The sequence below is a fragment of the Pristis pectinata genome, chromosome 3, assembly GCF_009764475.1.
Source record: "Pristis pectinata isolate sPriPec2 chromosome 3, sPriPec2.1.pri, whole genome shotgun sequence".
In the NCBI taxonomy this organism is placed as follows: Eukaryota; Metazoa; Chordata; class Chondrichthyes; order Rhinopristiformes; family Pristidae; genus Pristis; species Pristis pectinata.
This window is the reverse complement of record NC_067407.1, coordinates 100,429,909-100,447,111: the sequence shown is the minus strand read 5'-3', so window position 1 is coordinate 100,447,111 and position 17,203 is coordinate 100,429,909. Positions and strand designations below refer to the sequence as shown.

Sequence of the window (17,203 nt, the reverse complement as noted above, 5' to 3'; positions counted from 1 at the left end):
GTTACTTTTCAATGCTGTACGTAGCATTGCACAAGTACCCCATCTATTTTCTTTCTCCATGGCTGCTTTTCTTCTTTTAAATTAGTTATTTTCTTTTTCCTTAGTGAAGGCTTGTGATCAATAAAACTGTAAGGAAAATTATTCTCCATTATGTTGCAACTATGATAGTTTCTCAATAACTCCAGTGTATTTAGAAACCTTATTTTACTTTTGCTATCTCCACTTTCAAAAATTCAAGTCCTCACCTTATCTCACAACTGCCACAAACTTAAAAATATCCAAAAACTTTTTCAGCCTGCATCTCAATCCACATTCCCAATCACCCTTCACTTCTGAGGTTGATGAATGACAATGATTCTCCATGCAACGTTACAGATTTTCAAATTCCGTCTCAAATTAATTCACAGACTTCCCCTTTCTTAACTTTGACCACCTGCAGCCTGAAAACTCTACTTCTTTCACAAACTACTGGTGGAAGTGCTCCCAGCCATTTAAGTACTGACTTCTAGAAAGATGTTCCTATACTTTTTGCATTTAATAAGACCTTCTTTAAAATTTCTCTTTAATCAAGTTTTCATTTACCTACCCTAACATCTCCTCCTTTGCTTCAGTGTCAATTCCTTTCTAATAATGCTCCTAAGCACAGAGCCCTCTAAGATGTACACGAGTTGCAGCAATGAATTCTTCACAGGCCTCAAACATCAACTGACAGAACACACAAAAAATTTCAGAGATGCCAAAATCCATTTATAAATGATGTTTCAGTGGCAAATGCAAGGCCTCTAGCCCACTACTCTATCCTTTCTACACTCATGACTGTGTGGCTAGGCACAGATCAAACACCATCTATAAATTCACCGTTGACACCACTGTTGTTGGGAAAATCTCAAATGGCGACGAAGAGGTGTACAGGAGTGAGATAGATTGGCTGGTTGAGCGTTGTCACAACCACCACCTCGCACTCAACGTTAGCAAGACCAAGGAATTGATTGTGGATTTCAGGAAGGGGAGGTTGGGAAAACACACACCTGTCTTTGTTGAGGGGTCAGCAGTGGAAAGGGTGAGCAGCTTCAAGTTGCTGGACGTCAACATCTCAGAGGACCCATCCTGGGCCCAAAACATTGATGCAATCATGATGAAGGCATGCCAACGGCTCTACTTCATTAGGCGTTTGAGGAGATTTGGTATGTCAGCAAAGACTCTTGCAAATTTCTACAGATGTATGGTGGAGAGCATTCTGACTGGTTGCATCACTGCCTGGTATGGAGGCTCCAATGTGCAGGATCAAACATCACAGGCACAACCCTGCCCGCCATCAAGGACATCTTCAAGAGGCAGTGCTTCAAAAAGGTGGCATCCATCATTAAGGACCTTCACCATCTGGGACATGCCTTCTTCACGGTACTAGCATCAGGGAGGAAGTAGAGGAGCCTGAAGACTCGCAGTCAATATTCCCATCAGATTTCTAAACAGTCCATGAACATTACCTCGTTATTCCTCTTTTGCACTATTTATTTTTGTAACTTATAGTAATTTTTATGTCTTGCACTGTATTGCTGCTGCCAAACAACAAATTTCACCACACGTCAGTGATAATAAACCTGATTCTAAAGTCCTCAATAACAGTAATCTGCTTTCAATATTTTCAGTTCATCACTTCAAAGCTCCTGCATATGAAAGGTTTCTCATTCCTTCAATCTCCCCATTTTTTTGTCTTCCTACTTTGCAGGGTTTTTAACCTTTTTTTTCCACAATCTTAGCCATCGCTACTTTTATTGGATTGACTGTTTCCCTATTATGTAACTAGCAGATTATACATCAACTTGCTTTGTGATCAAAAAACATCTTTGTCTTCCCCTCCCCTTTTTCCCTCGCCAAGTCTTCTGAAGTACCAGCTTATCTTTCAATTTACACATCTGACATAGGGTTAAGATATTTTACAAAATATAGCTTATGCATTTCCATAACTTGGATTTAGTACAAATTCCTAGGAGTTGCCTATAAATAACTACCACTGCTTGTATTTTATGATCCTAAAAAGACAGATTTATATAGCACCTTATTGTGTTGTTGAAAAATGCCTCAATCCTTCATAAAATATTACTTGAAATGCATTGGCTGTCACATCAAAAAAGCAAAACCTAATCATCACTCAGCAAGATCTCACAACAATTAATTGTTTTTCTTTTTTTTAAAGTACAGATTATGGGTAAAATATTGATCAGGACAATCCAGCACAAACCCCCAATCTTCAGTAGTATTGTTTTTTATTTAAAAACATAGCTCAGGTGATGCCTCATTACCACTGAGTCAAAGGATATCTCTGCACTTCCAGAGATATCTTCTTTTGGATAGAAAACTAAACCAGCTTCTTACTCAGTATGTATGACATTAGTGTTTGTAAGATCTTGTGTACAAATCGGCTGATGTATTTCCCAGATTACAATAATTACAATACTTCAAAACAGCAAGATCAGTTGTAAACTACTTTGGATCATTCCACAGTTTTGAAGGATGTTTAATTAACTACAGGATTTTCTTTCAAAATGTGCTGCTGAATCCTTGATAACTAATGAATACTTCTGTCCAGTTCAATGATGACACTTAACAACGTAGCTAGTATTTCCTCAATACTGCACCAAAGCGTCAACCTAGATTATGAACTCAAATCCCAGGAGAAATATTCGCCCAAAAGGTGACCAGATGACCGAAACAACACATACCCAAGTATTAGAACAAATGCTACAATTAAAAAATAAAATCCACACCTTGCATGTTTCAGATCTCTCTCTTCAGGCAACAATATCCTCACACGAAATTCTCTGTCCTAGGAATACAGAAAGATTAAATTGCACAACCTGTATCCATGCCAGTATAGTTTTGCTAATAGCAATAAAAGAAATACTTTGCATTCAAGTCAAATATATATTGGTGAAAAAATTTTGTTCCAATAGAAACTTGTTGGAACATAACAAACAAGGTACTGTGACTGCTTGCCAAAGAATGGACAAACTCTTCACTGAAAGATGACAAATTGGTGGATAAATGCAAGTCCCCAACAGCACTTCCCACTGCTGGCAATGTCAACTAAGTTGTCACAACTCCTCCAGGTTCCTGCCTACAACTCCAGCTCTCAGACCAATAAAAACTCCTTCAAAGGCAATCACAGTTTTCCAGATACAGAGATGAATGTTAATGCTAGTGCTTATTCACCCCAATTGTTCAATGGAGCTGTTGATTTTAAAATTAATAGAGAATGCTTTTCTGTACCACTGAGTAGTGACTTCAGCTGGTATTGTAGTTAGAACCTGCTCCTTTACAGAAGGTTATGCAAATAGACCAGATCTCTTGGCATGAGTATATCCTCAGATTATTGTTGCAAAAATTGTTGACACAGTAACTTAAGGTTGGTACCTTTAGTGTAATCCTGATTTTCTTCAGTTGGGGGTCACTGTTTCCTACAGAAACAATATTTCCTTTCAGTCTCTACATGTTTAGCGGTCAAAGTTATAAGTAACTGTGTAATGCAACTCAATAGTTCAAGTATCAACCAATTTTTGAATAAACCAATTAAAATGATTTAAAATTGTTGACAACCCAGCTAATTATCCATTTCCCAATATCAACAGGAATTCTTAAATCAGGATTTTGGTTAGTTAAGAGATGTTTAAAATTCACTGCACCAGGTTGTACAAGCTCTATGTGATTAGAGAAACACATTAAAAGACAATTCTGTTCAGTTACCACCTCAAGCATTATCCCGAATTAGAAAGCCACTATACTTATGACACTATTACTCTGAAAAAAGCAAAACTGTTTCTTTCTAGCAGTCAAAAATATGTAGTCCTGCAATAATAACGGAAGAACATTTTGTGGTGGAAATATTTCATCTACGAAAAGTAGTTGTTTGGACAACTCTGCAAAGTTGGCTTTAATACTTCTGTACATTTGCATGGAATTGCAAACAAACTTTGCAACATAGTAAACAAAAAGGTGGTAACAATTTGAAAAGAGTGAAAGATCAAGATTTAGGGCATCGCAATACATATGCCTTTAGAAATAGAACAGATTGACAAAACTGCTAAAGAAAATTAAACACTTGACAACCTCACTAAAAGCTTGAAGGAAGAAGTTAGAGTGACTTTTTTTTGGTTAAATGTAGAATAATAGAAGTCCATCATAAGTAATAAGCAGAATTCATTTAAAGTAGTAGTAAATATTGGCGAAAGAAAAATGCAAGGGGGTATGAAGGGTAGGAGAACAAGATAAAGGTAGCTCTAATCATGCACTGTGGGTTGAAAGAGCTTCCCTTTGCTGTAATATTCCACAATTCTACAGGGCAAGGGGCAAACACCGTTTTAGCCAATAGCACTTCTCCTACACAAACTAACCAAATAATTATTTATCAATCACACTCTAATACACTGTACCTTAACCAAAACAAAGCCATCAAACACGGTCTTTTGTCTGTTCTGAGGCAACAGAAGGGGGCACTCATTGATCAGGGCATCATATCCAGCCATGAATTAACATCAAGATGAAAATCTGCAAGATACAAATATGTATTGTAACAAAAATACATTTTATGATGCTATTATTATGAAAATATTTCAAGATCTCAATCAAGACTCAATTTTTCAATTAAAAGACAACTTCAAACGTGAAGAAAGTATTCCATTGGCAGCAGGGCAAAAACGTCCATGTAACACACACACTTCAGGCTCCAGGCAAATAAAAGGCTTCATATTATTTATCAACAAAAGAAATACCACTACTGGTAATTCAAAATAATTCTGCTAATAAATGTTAAGTTTCCAATGTCCGCTACCTATTTGTCTTTTTAATATCATACAGGGAACACAGGATCTGGATTTATTTTGCAGGCTATTAGTTCCCAATACACTTTTAAGGAAAAAGATACTGATGGGTTGGCATTTACCAAAAACTCAACAAGCATCATATAAAATTCAAAACATTCTGCAGAGAGGTGGAAGTGCCATATTTAAAATACACAAAGGATCCCTAATACTGATCTCTCTTCTGGGAACTCTGCTGGAATATGTGCAGACATGGCTTCCAGGTGAGGAGTCAGATGGGTTTGGCTCTGATGTGCCTCTCCTACTGTAAATTCAAGCGAACGATTCACAAACTACCAAGTGTCATTCAGGAAGAAATCATTTAGAAAAGATTCTCAAGGGTGTCAGAACCTGTGATCTGTATTCCAATAAAGGATAGGAGAGAAAGGGGGAGAAAAAAAACAACAAATATGATTAAAAATACAATTACAAGTGCAACAACAATCCATAAATTCAGGGGAAAATGCTTGATTACTGCTAGGGCTTTCCGCATGCTGTGACTAGTTGTCACATGCTGCTTACTTAGCCTGGTAATTATCGCTATTCTTAACAAATATTCCTTATGGTAAATGCAAGTACCAGGCAAATGTACTGTGACCAAAAAGGGGAAAAACAGTTTCTCCTGTCACTACTTTTTCTTTACCAATGTAACCAGAAAAAGGAAAAGTGCTCCAATCATTAAAAAAAAAGAGAAATAAACAATTTTAAACACTGAATGATCAGTATTAAGTAACCCTACATCTAGCTGGGGAGCATTTATCACTCTTGCCCAAATGTCCCACCACACCCCAACCAAATCGTAACATGTTGCACATTGAAGTCTACAAGTGACTGTATTGTGACTGCCCAAGAACCCCTTCAATGCAGACTCGAGCAACTAAAAATAATTTACAGAAACTTCCAACCAATCAACACATCAGAGGTGAAGAATGAATTATGCTAACCCACTCCACCATCTCAGCCACTCTTACAAGCTAGTTTCTGACAGGAAATTATCTGACAGAATTATATATTAAACAATTCCCATTTACAATAGCAGTTCAGAATCTGTAGAAATATTGCTGAGTTAGACTCTTTTTTCCTTCCCCATTGTTTGCTGCCCTAAATACATCAAGGCACAAATGACCCAAATTTTGAATTCCACTTGCTATGATACAATCTACATTAACAACATGATAGTGAATTCTAAAAAGTGAGAGAATTACTCCTGCCAGTCCAATTATCACTGCTTCCTATATAAAATGCAGTAATCCATTGTAACAAATGCATATTACACAAACTATATTAAAAATACAGCCATTCCTCCATTTACAAAAGGGATACATTCCTGGAAAAGATTTCAGTTTATGAAACTTCCCTTAACAGAAAAATGGGGCAAAAGGCATTGCAGGTATTTTGGTGAAGCATACTCCTAGTGGAGAGTGTCAAAAAAAATAAAATCATAAATCAAGTAACCCTACATCCAGTTAGGGAACAGATAAACTTTTCTGAAAGAGTTGGGAAGACACGTTTATACAAAGACATGTACCCAAAAGAATCAAGATGTTCTGGCAAAAATTTGTAGGCTGCATGTTTGCCTGGAATGAACTCCATCACCCCTATACAGGGATGATTTTGGCACACTGGTCAAGCCAGTTCCAAGTTGGAAACAAGTGGTGGTCTTCTGTCAGAGGTTGAGATTACACCAATTGAAGAGCCCTTGAAAATGTATTGCAGATCAAGACTAGCCAAATGACCATGCACCCTGCAGTCCTTTCTATCTCTGGGAATTTGCTGGTAACACTAATGAAGCTGGAAAGTAAAAGCATCAGAGAAGTTACTGCAAAGGGTTTTTGAAAAGCTATGCAAAAATCAAAAACAAAATCCACAGTAATAAAACTGTGCACAGAAACTACTTTAAAATGAATGAATAAATCTTCCTACTGTCCTCATAAACAAAGGAACTGCTAAAGACCAACAATTAGTCAGTTTGCCTTAAGTTAGAGGTGGATCACAAACTTCTGTAAGACAATTATATTGGAATTGACAGGGAGAGCATGAAAGTGGGACAAATAAGTCAATGACCTCTCCAACCATTACTTCTCTCTCAATAGCATGCACTCAAATGTAACATCATAACACATAGTTTATTGCCATGTAAACATTGATGAGTGTTCTGCTGTCAAAATTATAACATGCACAGCTTTTGTAAGCTTACTTTAGGTGAGACAACAAAAGCAAAACAGCTCAAAGTTACCTGGTTAATGGACTGAATACAAGTATCAGCACAGCTATATCCACCCAGCAGAATTTCAGGAGACAACATTAATTTACGCAGAGTATGTGAGAAATGGCAAGAGCAGAGGAGGCGGTAGCAGTGCCAGAGGGATGTTATTCCTTAGCATCAAGTCCCATCAATTCACAGTTCACCACAACAGAAGTTTATAGTAGGTACAATTACAGCCAGTCGTTCAAATAGCCACTTGAATGCTATCAATAATCTCCTGTGCTGTGGGGGATCTGATTAAACTGAACAACCTAATCACATAGCCAATGTTGCTCAAGAGGGAAATATGAATAGGTATGTTGACTTGATCAATGGCTCCTCAGAACATCTATTTGATGCAACCAAGTGCTTCAAGTCAGCATCCATTGTGGATGTATCTGCAAGGCCCTCAGAGCCAGAGGTGCAGAAGTCAATGGCAATGTAGTCTCTTTGATGAAGGCAGTCAGCAGGCTCATTTACAGCAAATGACATAAACCTAACTCCAAGTGAAATGCTTTGAAAGCCAGTACCCTGAATGGCACTGAAAGCCAGAATGGCACTACCTGGGCTTATACTACTGCCTGGGTAAGGCTGTATATGGATAGTCTAGCTCTGGTGTAATCAGAATTTGAGTATAGCTTCTGACTCTCTCCCAACAAAAACACGTTTTTCAGTGTCACTGTATTTTTATTTAAATGAGTAACTTTCAAAATGATACATTTGAGGTGGGGACTTGCAAGTAGAGGAGAAAGACAAAAGTCAGAAGTAACTATTCCAAAGGTACAAACTACTTTTAGTGCAAGAGAACACACCAAAGAAACAATAACACTAGCATTTCTGAAGCTGGCTAGAAACAGCCATATGCTAAGACAAGGCTTCTAACACCAAATTAAGGGGACTGCACTTGACCCAATTCAGACGTTTAACACAGAGGGCAAGTCTAGATCATTCAATCCAACCAGGCTGTATCTGCCGAGTTATTACTCCTATGTACCTCTATGTAATTGCATTAATGGTACCTCCAAATCAGGAGTCAAAAAGATGTGAAACAGTCCAAATAGCAACAATGCAAATCATCAATCAAAGACATATCACCACATCTCTGATTTTGTTCAATAATACTATTGCTTTCAGGTGAGATTCAAATCAGGGCCTTGTTTAAAAACAAAACAGAATAAAAATATAGTGTATTTTGTATATGAGCAATTCCACTCCATCTGACTGCGAGGCAGGGAAAGTAAGCTGCTCTGTGGGTGTACAACTCCTTAATTCCAACAGCGACCCCGTTTGATTTGTTTGCTGAAGAGCAAGTCTTTTACTTTTTCCAAGATGTATCTTTTTTATCTCTAGGTCTGCAAAAAACAAAGTGGGATTAAAAGTATCTCATTCAGGACTTTATCAGTTTTAAAGCTTTCCAAATTGGTTCCAGACTAATGTTGGACCAATTTCAATGTTTTCTTTTTTTAAACTGATGTTGTTGCAACAACTTCATTTCATAGGACAGGAGGAATGAACTAAACATTATTTGATAATTTCTCTTCTCCCTGCCAATAAATAATTAAAACTTTAATTTTAACTGCAATTGTACAAAAGTTTAATTCCATTCACAATTTCTCATCAATTGAAACAATCCATGCCTGCATGTAGCACGACATAAACACCTTTAGGTATTGGCAGATAAAGTGGAAAGTAGCATTAGCAGTAACCATCTCCAACAAGAGAGAATCTAACTCTCTACCTTTGATATTCATTGGTTTTACCACCAACACCACCCCACGAGTCACTGTTGATCAGAAACTCAACCAGATTAACCACTACAAGAGCTAATAAGAGGCTGGATATCAAGCAGCAAATGAATCATTCTGACACCACCTTAAAGTACAAGTTGGAGTGTCATTGAGTACTCTCCATTTGCCTGGACAAGTGTGGCTCCAGTAACAACTAAGAAGTTTAACCATCCAAGACCAGCACTACTCCTCCTAAACATGTATTCCCTCCACTATTGGCACAGTAGTTGCAGTGTACTCCATCTATAAAGTGCACAGCAGTTCTTTACTTAGTCCATTTTGATTGCGGCTCTCAAATCTGAAAATTCTACCACAAAGGAGAACAAGGGCAGGAGATGCAGAGGAATACCACCAGCTGCAGGCTGGTGGTGGTACTCTGCTCTTCAGTTGGCACACCATCCCAAGCTGGAAACTTATTGCCATTCTTAAGTTATCGTTTGGTCTAAATCCTGGAACACCTTCCACAATGGCAATGTGGTAGTATCCTCATCAGAAGAACTGTGATAGTTGAAGGTGGCTCACCACCACAAGGTAAAAGGCAATATGGGATGGGGAATAAATGCTGGCTTTGCTAGCAACACACACACACACAAACCAAAGGATGTATGCATTTAAAAAAAATATTCAAGTGACTTCATTGCCATGAAATGAAATTAAACCTGGATGTTCCTTTTGTATAAAGTTCAACTTTCTCCCCTCAGGACAGACCATAATAAATTATGTTAATTTTTATTATATTTGGACACAATGAGTTTTTGACAGTAAGTAATTATTTTCTGGGGTACATTCTGACAAACAAAAAAAAGACATTTTTCAACCCACCTAGTGAGACATCAGAGTGGATGTTAAGATAACTGTATTTGTGATGTACGGGATGTGGGTCATCTTGGATCTGCAAAGAATTCAAGGGGGGAATGTGCTTACATAAGGTGCCAACTAATTGACTCCCTCAAGAAATAAAATCCCAAATTAAGTAATCAACCAGCTACAATGTGCACTACATGCCAGCAGGGAAGTGTCTGAAAGAGTCTTCCTATAAGGTGTTCCCACTCATTTAGCAGACAGCAGAGGAGACAGTATCAGGTTGGTATTAGTCATTAATGCACACAAAGAGAATAAAAAGAAACAGGGATAAGTGGAATAATAGTTGTCCAATACATTTTACGCACTGGATATGAGCAGACTGCAATGTAGGGAGTGGCAATCCTGAAGCTCAAGACAGAAAATGTAACAATTTTGCAAAGTACTCCCTTGATGTTGTTCAAATTACATCAAACATCTCTCCTTTTGATTGCAGGACTAATCTACTCTTTCACTCCTGAACCTTGATAACCTTGATAATCAGGACAATTATACTTCCTAAGATTGCTTCAGTTTCCTAACAATCCAAACACACTTCAAAATGCCTTTGACCGTCTCTTAACTTATTCATCTCCAATTGCCACTGCAACATCAATTGCCTTGACTTCTCCACACCCTCAGTCCAAGAAACTGCAGAGAGTTGTGGACACAGCTCAGCACATCACAGAAAGCAGCCTCCCCTCCATGGACTCTATCCACACTTCTCGCTGCCTCAGCAAAGCAGCCAACATAATTAAAAACCCTACTCATGCTGAACATTCTCTCTTCTCCCCCCTCCCATTGGGCAGAAGATGAAAAAGCCTGAAAGCACGTACCACCAGTCTCAAGGACAGCTTCTATCCCACTAAGACTATTGAATGGTCCCCCAGTATGATGAGATGGACTTCTGACCTCACAATCTACCTTGTTATGACCTTGCACCTTACCGTCTACCTGCACTGCACTTTCTCTGTAAATGTTACACTTTATTCTGCATTCTGTTATTGTTTTACCTTGCACTACCTCAATGCACTATTGTAATGAATTGATCTGTATGAACGGTATGCAAGACAAGTTTTTCACTGTACCTCAGTACACATGACAATAATAAACCAATTACCTCTATTCATTTCACACCAATCGCAACCTTGTCATCAAACCTGCAGACGAGGGCAGTGTATTTGTTGTCTAACAGCTCGTGGATACCTCACCAGGCCACCATCTCCCACACTGTCACAGATCTCCTCACATCAGTAGATCTCCCCTCCATGGCTTCCAACGTGATAGTGTCCCAACCCCACACTTACCACCTCTACCTCATATCCAAGATCCACAAACAGGACTGTCCTGGTAGTTCTATTGTTAGTATCTCCTCATACCTTGACTCTATCCTGTCTCTCCTTGTCCAGTCCCTTCCCACCTACATTCAGGACACCTGGCATGCCCTCCTCCATCACGATACACCAGCCCCCATCACCTCACCTTTACAATGAATGTGCAGTTTTTATACTCCTTCATCCACCATCAGGAAGGTCTTAAAGTTCTCCACTTCTTTCTGCAAAGATCAAACTAGTAGCAGTGCTGCATACAATGTGCCGCACCAACACTCTCATCCACCTGGCTGAATCTGTTCTTACCATGAACAACGATTGATTCCTCTCACTTCCTACTTACCATAAACCTACCAACTTCCACAGCAGCTTAGACTACACCTCTTCCCATCCTTTCTCTTATAAGGATGCCATCCCCTTCTCCCAGTTTCTCCTTCTCATCTGCTCTCAAGAGGAGGCCTTCCATTCCAGTATATCTGAAGTGCCCTCCTTTTTCAGGAAGCGTGGTTTCTCTTCTGCTGTGGTTGATGGAGCTCGCTCTCACACCTCTTCTGTACTTCTGCTCTCACCCCACCTCTCTCCACACAAAATAGAGATAGAGTTCCCCTGGTCTTCACCAATCACCCTATGAGACTCCACATCCAGCACATCATCCTTCGTCACTTCTGCCGGCTGCAACGAGATCCCACCACCCGCCACATCTTCTCCTCCTTACCCCTTTCCAACTTCTGCTCTGCATGACTCCCTGGTCCGCAATGGCCATCCCAAACTCCCAGTTGCATGCCATTTCAATTCCCCTTCCCATTCCCATACTGACCTGTCCATCCCCCACTGCCAGAGCAAGGCCCAACTCAACACCCCATATTCTGCCTAGGTAGTCTACACCCCAATGGCATGAACATTGACTTTTCCAATTTTAGGTAACCATCCCCTCTGGTGGAGTTCCCCCCACTTTCTCCCCCTCCCCCAGTCCTCTCATTTTTGTATTTTGTCCTCTTTCTCCCCCCCCCCCCCCCCCCAATCACCTATCTCCCTCCTCCTCTCCCTCCTGGTTCCATCCACCCACTACACACACAGTACACCCACAGCCTCTTGCCCCCATCCCCCATTCTGATTCTGTTTCCACCTGCCATTCACCTCTCCCCAAATGGTTCCCATTATCACCTCCTTTACTTATCAGATTCCAGCCACTGGTAGTCCTCGTGTTCCTGCTTATCACCCTCCAGCAGCCGTCTCCAACCTTCACCCTCCCCTCCTCCCACCTCACTCTACCTGCCTCTCATTTTTTTCTTTTTATCTGCCTCCATCTATCATCCACCTGTCACTGTCTCCCAACTCCATCCCTCTCCCCTCCCCTACCCAGCGCAACCTGCTCATCATTTCACCCCTCCCCAGTCCACCAATCACCTCGAGCTCCTGTCTCACCACTCCTCCTCTCCTCTTTAAATTGGCCATGTCTCCTCTCTACTGTCAGTCCCTGCGTAGGATTTTGACCTGAATCATCAACAATCTCTTCTTCCCCCCACCACAGGCACTGCTTGACCCAGTGAGTTCCTTCTGCAGTTTTTTTGTTGCTCCATATTCCAGCATCTACAGCTTCTTGTACCTCTAACCCTTCAATAACAAAAAAAAACCCGGTGGAATTGATTAAGAATACAAATCCTTTTACAATGCCTTTTACCATTGACAATGTCCTACTGGATTAGAAAGCAGGAAATGTGACCTCCTTCTATCTTTAAAATAAAAATGGGCAAGGAATGAAATAGCACATTACATACCTGTGAATCTTACTTTTCTTTTTGGGGAAAATGCTCAAATTAACAATGACAAGAGATTAAAAAAGAAAAGCATAGGAAACAGTATCAGGTACATGTTAGTCATGAATAATTAAAGATACTGAAGAATTAAACCTATTTCTTCAAAGACAAGTTCAGAAGGAGCATATTTTATTTGACCAATTTATTGGATCTCTTTAAAGAGATTTCATATCCAAGATGGGCAACACAGCATGTTATCCACCCAAATTTGCAGAGACTATTTGACAACATGAAACTAACCCATCACATGCGGGCTTCAAGCATAGATGACAAAGTATTAGGCCGAGTTTGTGTTTATGGTTGGAGAATAATGATAATGTGACAAATAGTTGTGGATACCAATTACCAATATAACAGAACAGGGCTTATGGCAAGGTCATGAAGGCTATATCAATTATGCTAAACTAATCTAAAGGAATTGGAAAAAAGTTGGTTAAAATAGTGTGCAGAACAGTATCAAGGACAATGTCCGAAAATAATTAAATCCATTAAGTTACCAAATATTCCCAGATACCTGTGAATTTTGACCTCTGAGAATACAAATTCTCCTTGGTGTTTGCCATGCTAATATTCACATAAATTGAATTATTGATATAAGATTGCACGTAAAATACACAACCTGCATAGTACAAACACAAACACCAAATAGAGCTGATGCAACTCTAGTTTGTTTGGTACCAGAATGGAGGATGAGAAACCCAAGTCAAATTATGATACTCGACTAAGTCTATGTCAGAAAAAGGAAAATTAATGTCCTAGAGATAAAATGACAAAAAATTAACATCCAATTACAGTATAGCCAAGTATCAGCTAAAGAGCACCATTAATCATCCAACAGATTCAACTAAGCAAATTGAGCTTTGAGATTACAACAGATGGGAGAAGAAACGAAAATGTGTATCAAGATGCATGCCCATTGATAGTTTATGCTGCTGACTGACTATAATAAATGGAGAAACAAGATGAAATTTCATCCCTCCTAGTCACATTTGTGGAAAACCAACCAATACATCTGCTCCTAACACCTCTCCAATTCGTCTTCACGTTTAGTGGAACTGCACTCACTTTATTCCACTCTTATGTAGTCAAGTATATCTAGGGCATCTCCAGCAATGGCTTCTCTTCCTGTACACATTTTTCAATGGAGAGCCATGGAACTACCTTCTCCTTAATGACATGAAACCTTCAGCAACAACGCAGACATAGGGGTGGCTTCATGTACATTGCTAACATCTAATTCTGTCTGTCCATCATTTCAATGAATCCCTCCACTTTGTGTGACACCTGGTCTTGGATGAGCTATGCTTTATTCCAGTTTAACTGTGAAGGAAAGAAACATTGTATGCAGCACTCTGCCACCAAATCAATCATCATCAACTCTGTCACTCTGGCTAACTGCTATATGAAACTGAACTAGATAATTGAAAAACTTGGTGACCTGCTTGACCTCAAAATGAGCTTCAATCAATAGCACTCACCCCCTCATCCAGCAGAAACTCTTGTCCATGGTTTTCACCCCTCTAAGCAATGATCGCTCTCCTAGTCAGCTTTCTATCCTTCAACTTACATAAACTTCCGCCAAATGCATCCTATTCTACACCAAAATTTCTCATCTACTACTTTTGTCTTTGCTGACCTGTCACCCAGTCTCTTATTAGGACAACATTTAAAGATTGGCCCTCCACTTAAATCCTCCACTAGCTTCTGTCAGCACTGCACCCCTACCCACCTCAATTTCTCCAACTCTGGCCATATGCATTCCACCCAAGCAGAACAGTACCTAGGTCTTCAGCAACCTAGAGGCTTTGCACTGGAATTCCATCCCTCACATCCTCCACCTTTACAATTTCTTTTTCTTTTAAGGACTTCTTAAAAACTCACTTCATCTAAACTGCTGCCACCCCTACCCATCTTGTTTGGCTTGGTTTCACTGCTTTGCTTTTCTCCCTCGAAATTCAATATGTTGTCGGTGCAAAATGAAAATTACCTACAGTCTTATTAATAACTATCCCTTGGTGACTAAAAAGGCTTTGTTTCCATAATTCCAATATACTGTTCATGATATATATTACTTTTTAAACACATCTGTATCACAATACAGTGGTCATGATGCACAACATTAAACAAACGTATTAAATGTCAACATCTTGCAGCTCATTCACAGATAATGTAAATGCATCTTCCCTGTAATAATTGAACAGTACTCTGTAATGATGGAAATATATTACAATGGAGTACTTTCATTGTTCTTCACGTCATAGTGATGTTCAAAATAAGACACAACTTTCTCCAAATTTGCCTTGGAAGTTCAGTGATGTTTTGTTTTTCTGGGTTTTGATGCAAAAACTAAAACTGAATGACACAAGCTTCAAATCAACAAACAATGGGTTTTAAATCAATGAGGTTAGGTCAGAAAAGCTTTATACGCCTTACATATTAAATGACAAAATACTTTAAGTAATGAAGCGGGAACGTATCTAAGGATCTTGGTGAATAAATCATTAAAACTCAATTAAGTCCATGGTAGTTAAGGAAGGAAATAAATGGTGTAATGTAAAGCTGAGAGTTTGATTTACAAATCTAATTATGAGTAGATTAACTTGTATCTAGTTTTATTAAGGCCTCATCTGGAGTATGGATTTGAATCACAGGGTAAACCTTTCCAGCTCTGAGCAGAAATATACAGCTATTGATACTTCAGGAGGTCTTTTGCTTCCCTATGCACTCTTCTGCACACAAAAAGCAAGGACTCACAATGGCAGATGATGCTGCATCTGTCACTAGGCCCTACTGCTGGACTCTGTGGAGTTCCACATAAAATCAAACCCAAATTCATACTTCATAGGAAGTAAATCTTATTGGCAAAACATTTTTATTTAGGGTTTCTCTTGAGAGAAAAGTCCCTTTACTAATCCAAAAGGCCGGTAAGCAATGAATGCTACATGTATCATTTTCAAAAAGCACAAAACTAGATTTGGAAACCCAAAATAAAACAGAATATGCTGGAAATATTCAGGTCAAATAGCATCTGTAGAGATAAAAAAGTCAATGGCCTTTCAAAAACAAATTACAAATCATGTTGTAGGTTGCAGAATAGATAGAAGGGTGGAGAGACCAATGGAACTGTCCAGAGTGGGGAGGCCAAGAGAGACTGAATGACACATGTATTGGAAGTGCCAGCTGAGAAGGAACTTGGTGATCGTGATCCAATAAATTATTTTGTTGGTTGGAAAATAAACATAAACGCAGTGGACAACTCCCATGCTCGTCTTTGGTCAAAGAACACCACCCTCTTAATAATGAACTGAAATGTGACCAGAAACCGTCTGCTGTCGTTTATAGAGCAGGAGGCAAGAGTGCAATCAACACGGCCCCAGCTGCCAATATGCAGTATTCAGAGGCTAGAGCATCTTTAACGCCCAGCATATTTTGGCAAGTTAGCATCATGTGCTTCCAGTAATAATAAACTTTTGACCAGGAGCTTTTACTTGAAGGCCAGATCAATTCGATACCACCAGGTTTTACCTTCGTAACTAAGCAGAAGTTGAGGACTACAGAATGAAGATGGAAACCCAGAATATCCGCTCAGCCAATAGCAACTTTCAGAGCCAAGTCTTGCCGGTGGACTCCTCAAGGTGTTCAGCGCTGAAACGCAAACTTCCCAGCACTAAGGCTCAGAAACTTGTTTTACTTAACCACACCAGGTTAATAAGACACCAAGTCCTGCAGGCACTTTCATTTTAATGGGGGAAAAGCGTGTAGTTTCTTTTTATTTAAGTTGAGTTGATTTAAATGCACGTTTCCAACGTCTTACCTTTTTAATTACTTTGTTTTAACAACGTATTTTTATATTTGTGCTTTAACTTTTCAAGATAAAGACGGGCAAACCCACATGACTCGACGGAGGATTGGGGCCATTTGGACACCAGGCACGAATGTACGGACACACACGGGTTCTCGGGAATGTATCGCCGGTGGAGAAGTCAGTGTCTTCAAGTGTTTAGATTAAAGTTACTCTGTACTCACTTGAACCGAGTGCTCCTGAATCTGCCTCCAGGCCCGACTCTCCGTTCCACACCGCATTCAAGCGCCGCGTTTTGTTCAACCAATCAGAGCGGCCGGCAGCCGGAACTCGCAGCGCCGCGCACAGATACAGACCCTTCATTCACAAGTTGCTGCACGCCGTCCCGTCCAACCAGTCAGTGGCTCCCACCGCCCCTTCCAATTCGCTACAGCGAGTAGGTCGGAAAACGGCGCCAGATCCGATTCAGCAGGGTCTGGAAAGCGGTGCTCAGCGTTGGTGTAGTGGGGGTGACCAGTGAGAGAA

General features: G+C 39.7%; 1 protein-coding gene across 10 annotated transcripts in view; it reads right to left on the bottom strand.

The window, feature by feature from the left end:
* fancl (FA complementation group L) overlaps positions 1 to 16,991 on the bottom strand; it is a 56,866-nt gene extending 39,875 nt beyond the window's left edge. For 7 of the 10 annotated variants that reach the window (XM_052012021.1, XM_052012024.1, XM_052012026.1 and 4 more), the window contains exons 1-3: positions 16,903 to 16,991; positions 4,431 to 4,545; positions 2,769 to 2,827 (exon numbers count right to left, since the gene is read on the bottom strand). In XM_052012021.1, the coding sequence (XP_051867981.1) occupies positions 2,769 to 2,827; positions 4,431 to 4,523 (152 nt within the window). In that variant the 5' untranslated portion in view covers positions 4,524 to 4,545; positions 16,903 to 16,991. Of the gene's footprint in view, positions 1 to 2,768; positions 2,828 to 3,414; positions 3,461 to 4,430; positions 4,546 to 16,902 lie in introns of those variants that run through there. The other 3 variants (XM_052012029.1, XM_052012030.1, XM_052012031.1) reach the window with 1 other exon arrangement.
* Between the last annotated feature and the right edge of the window lie 212 nt (positions 16,992 to 17,203).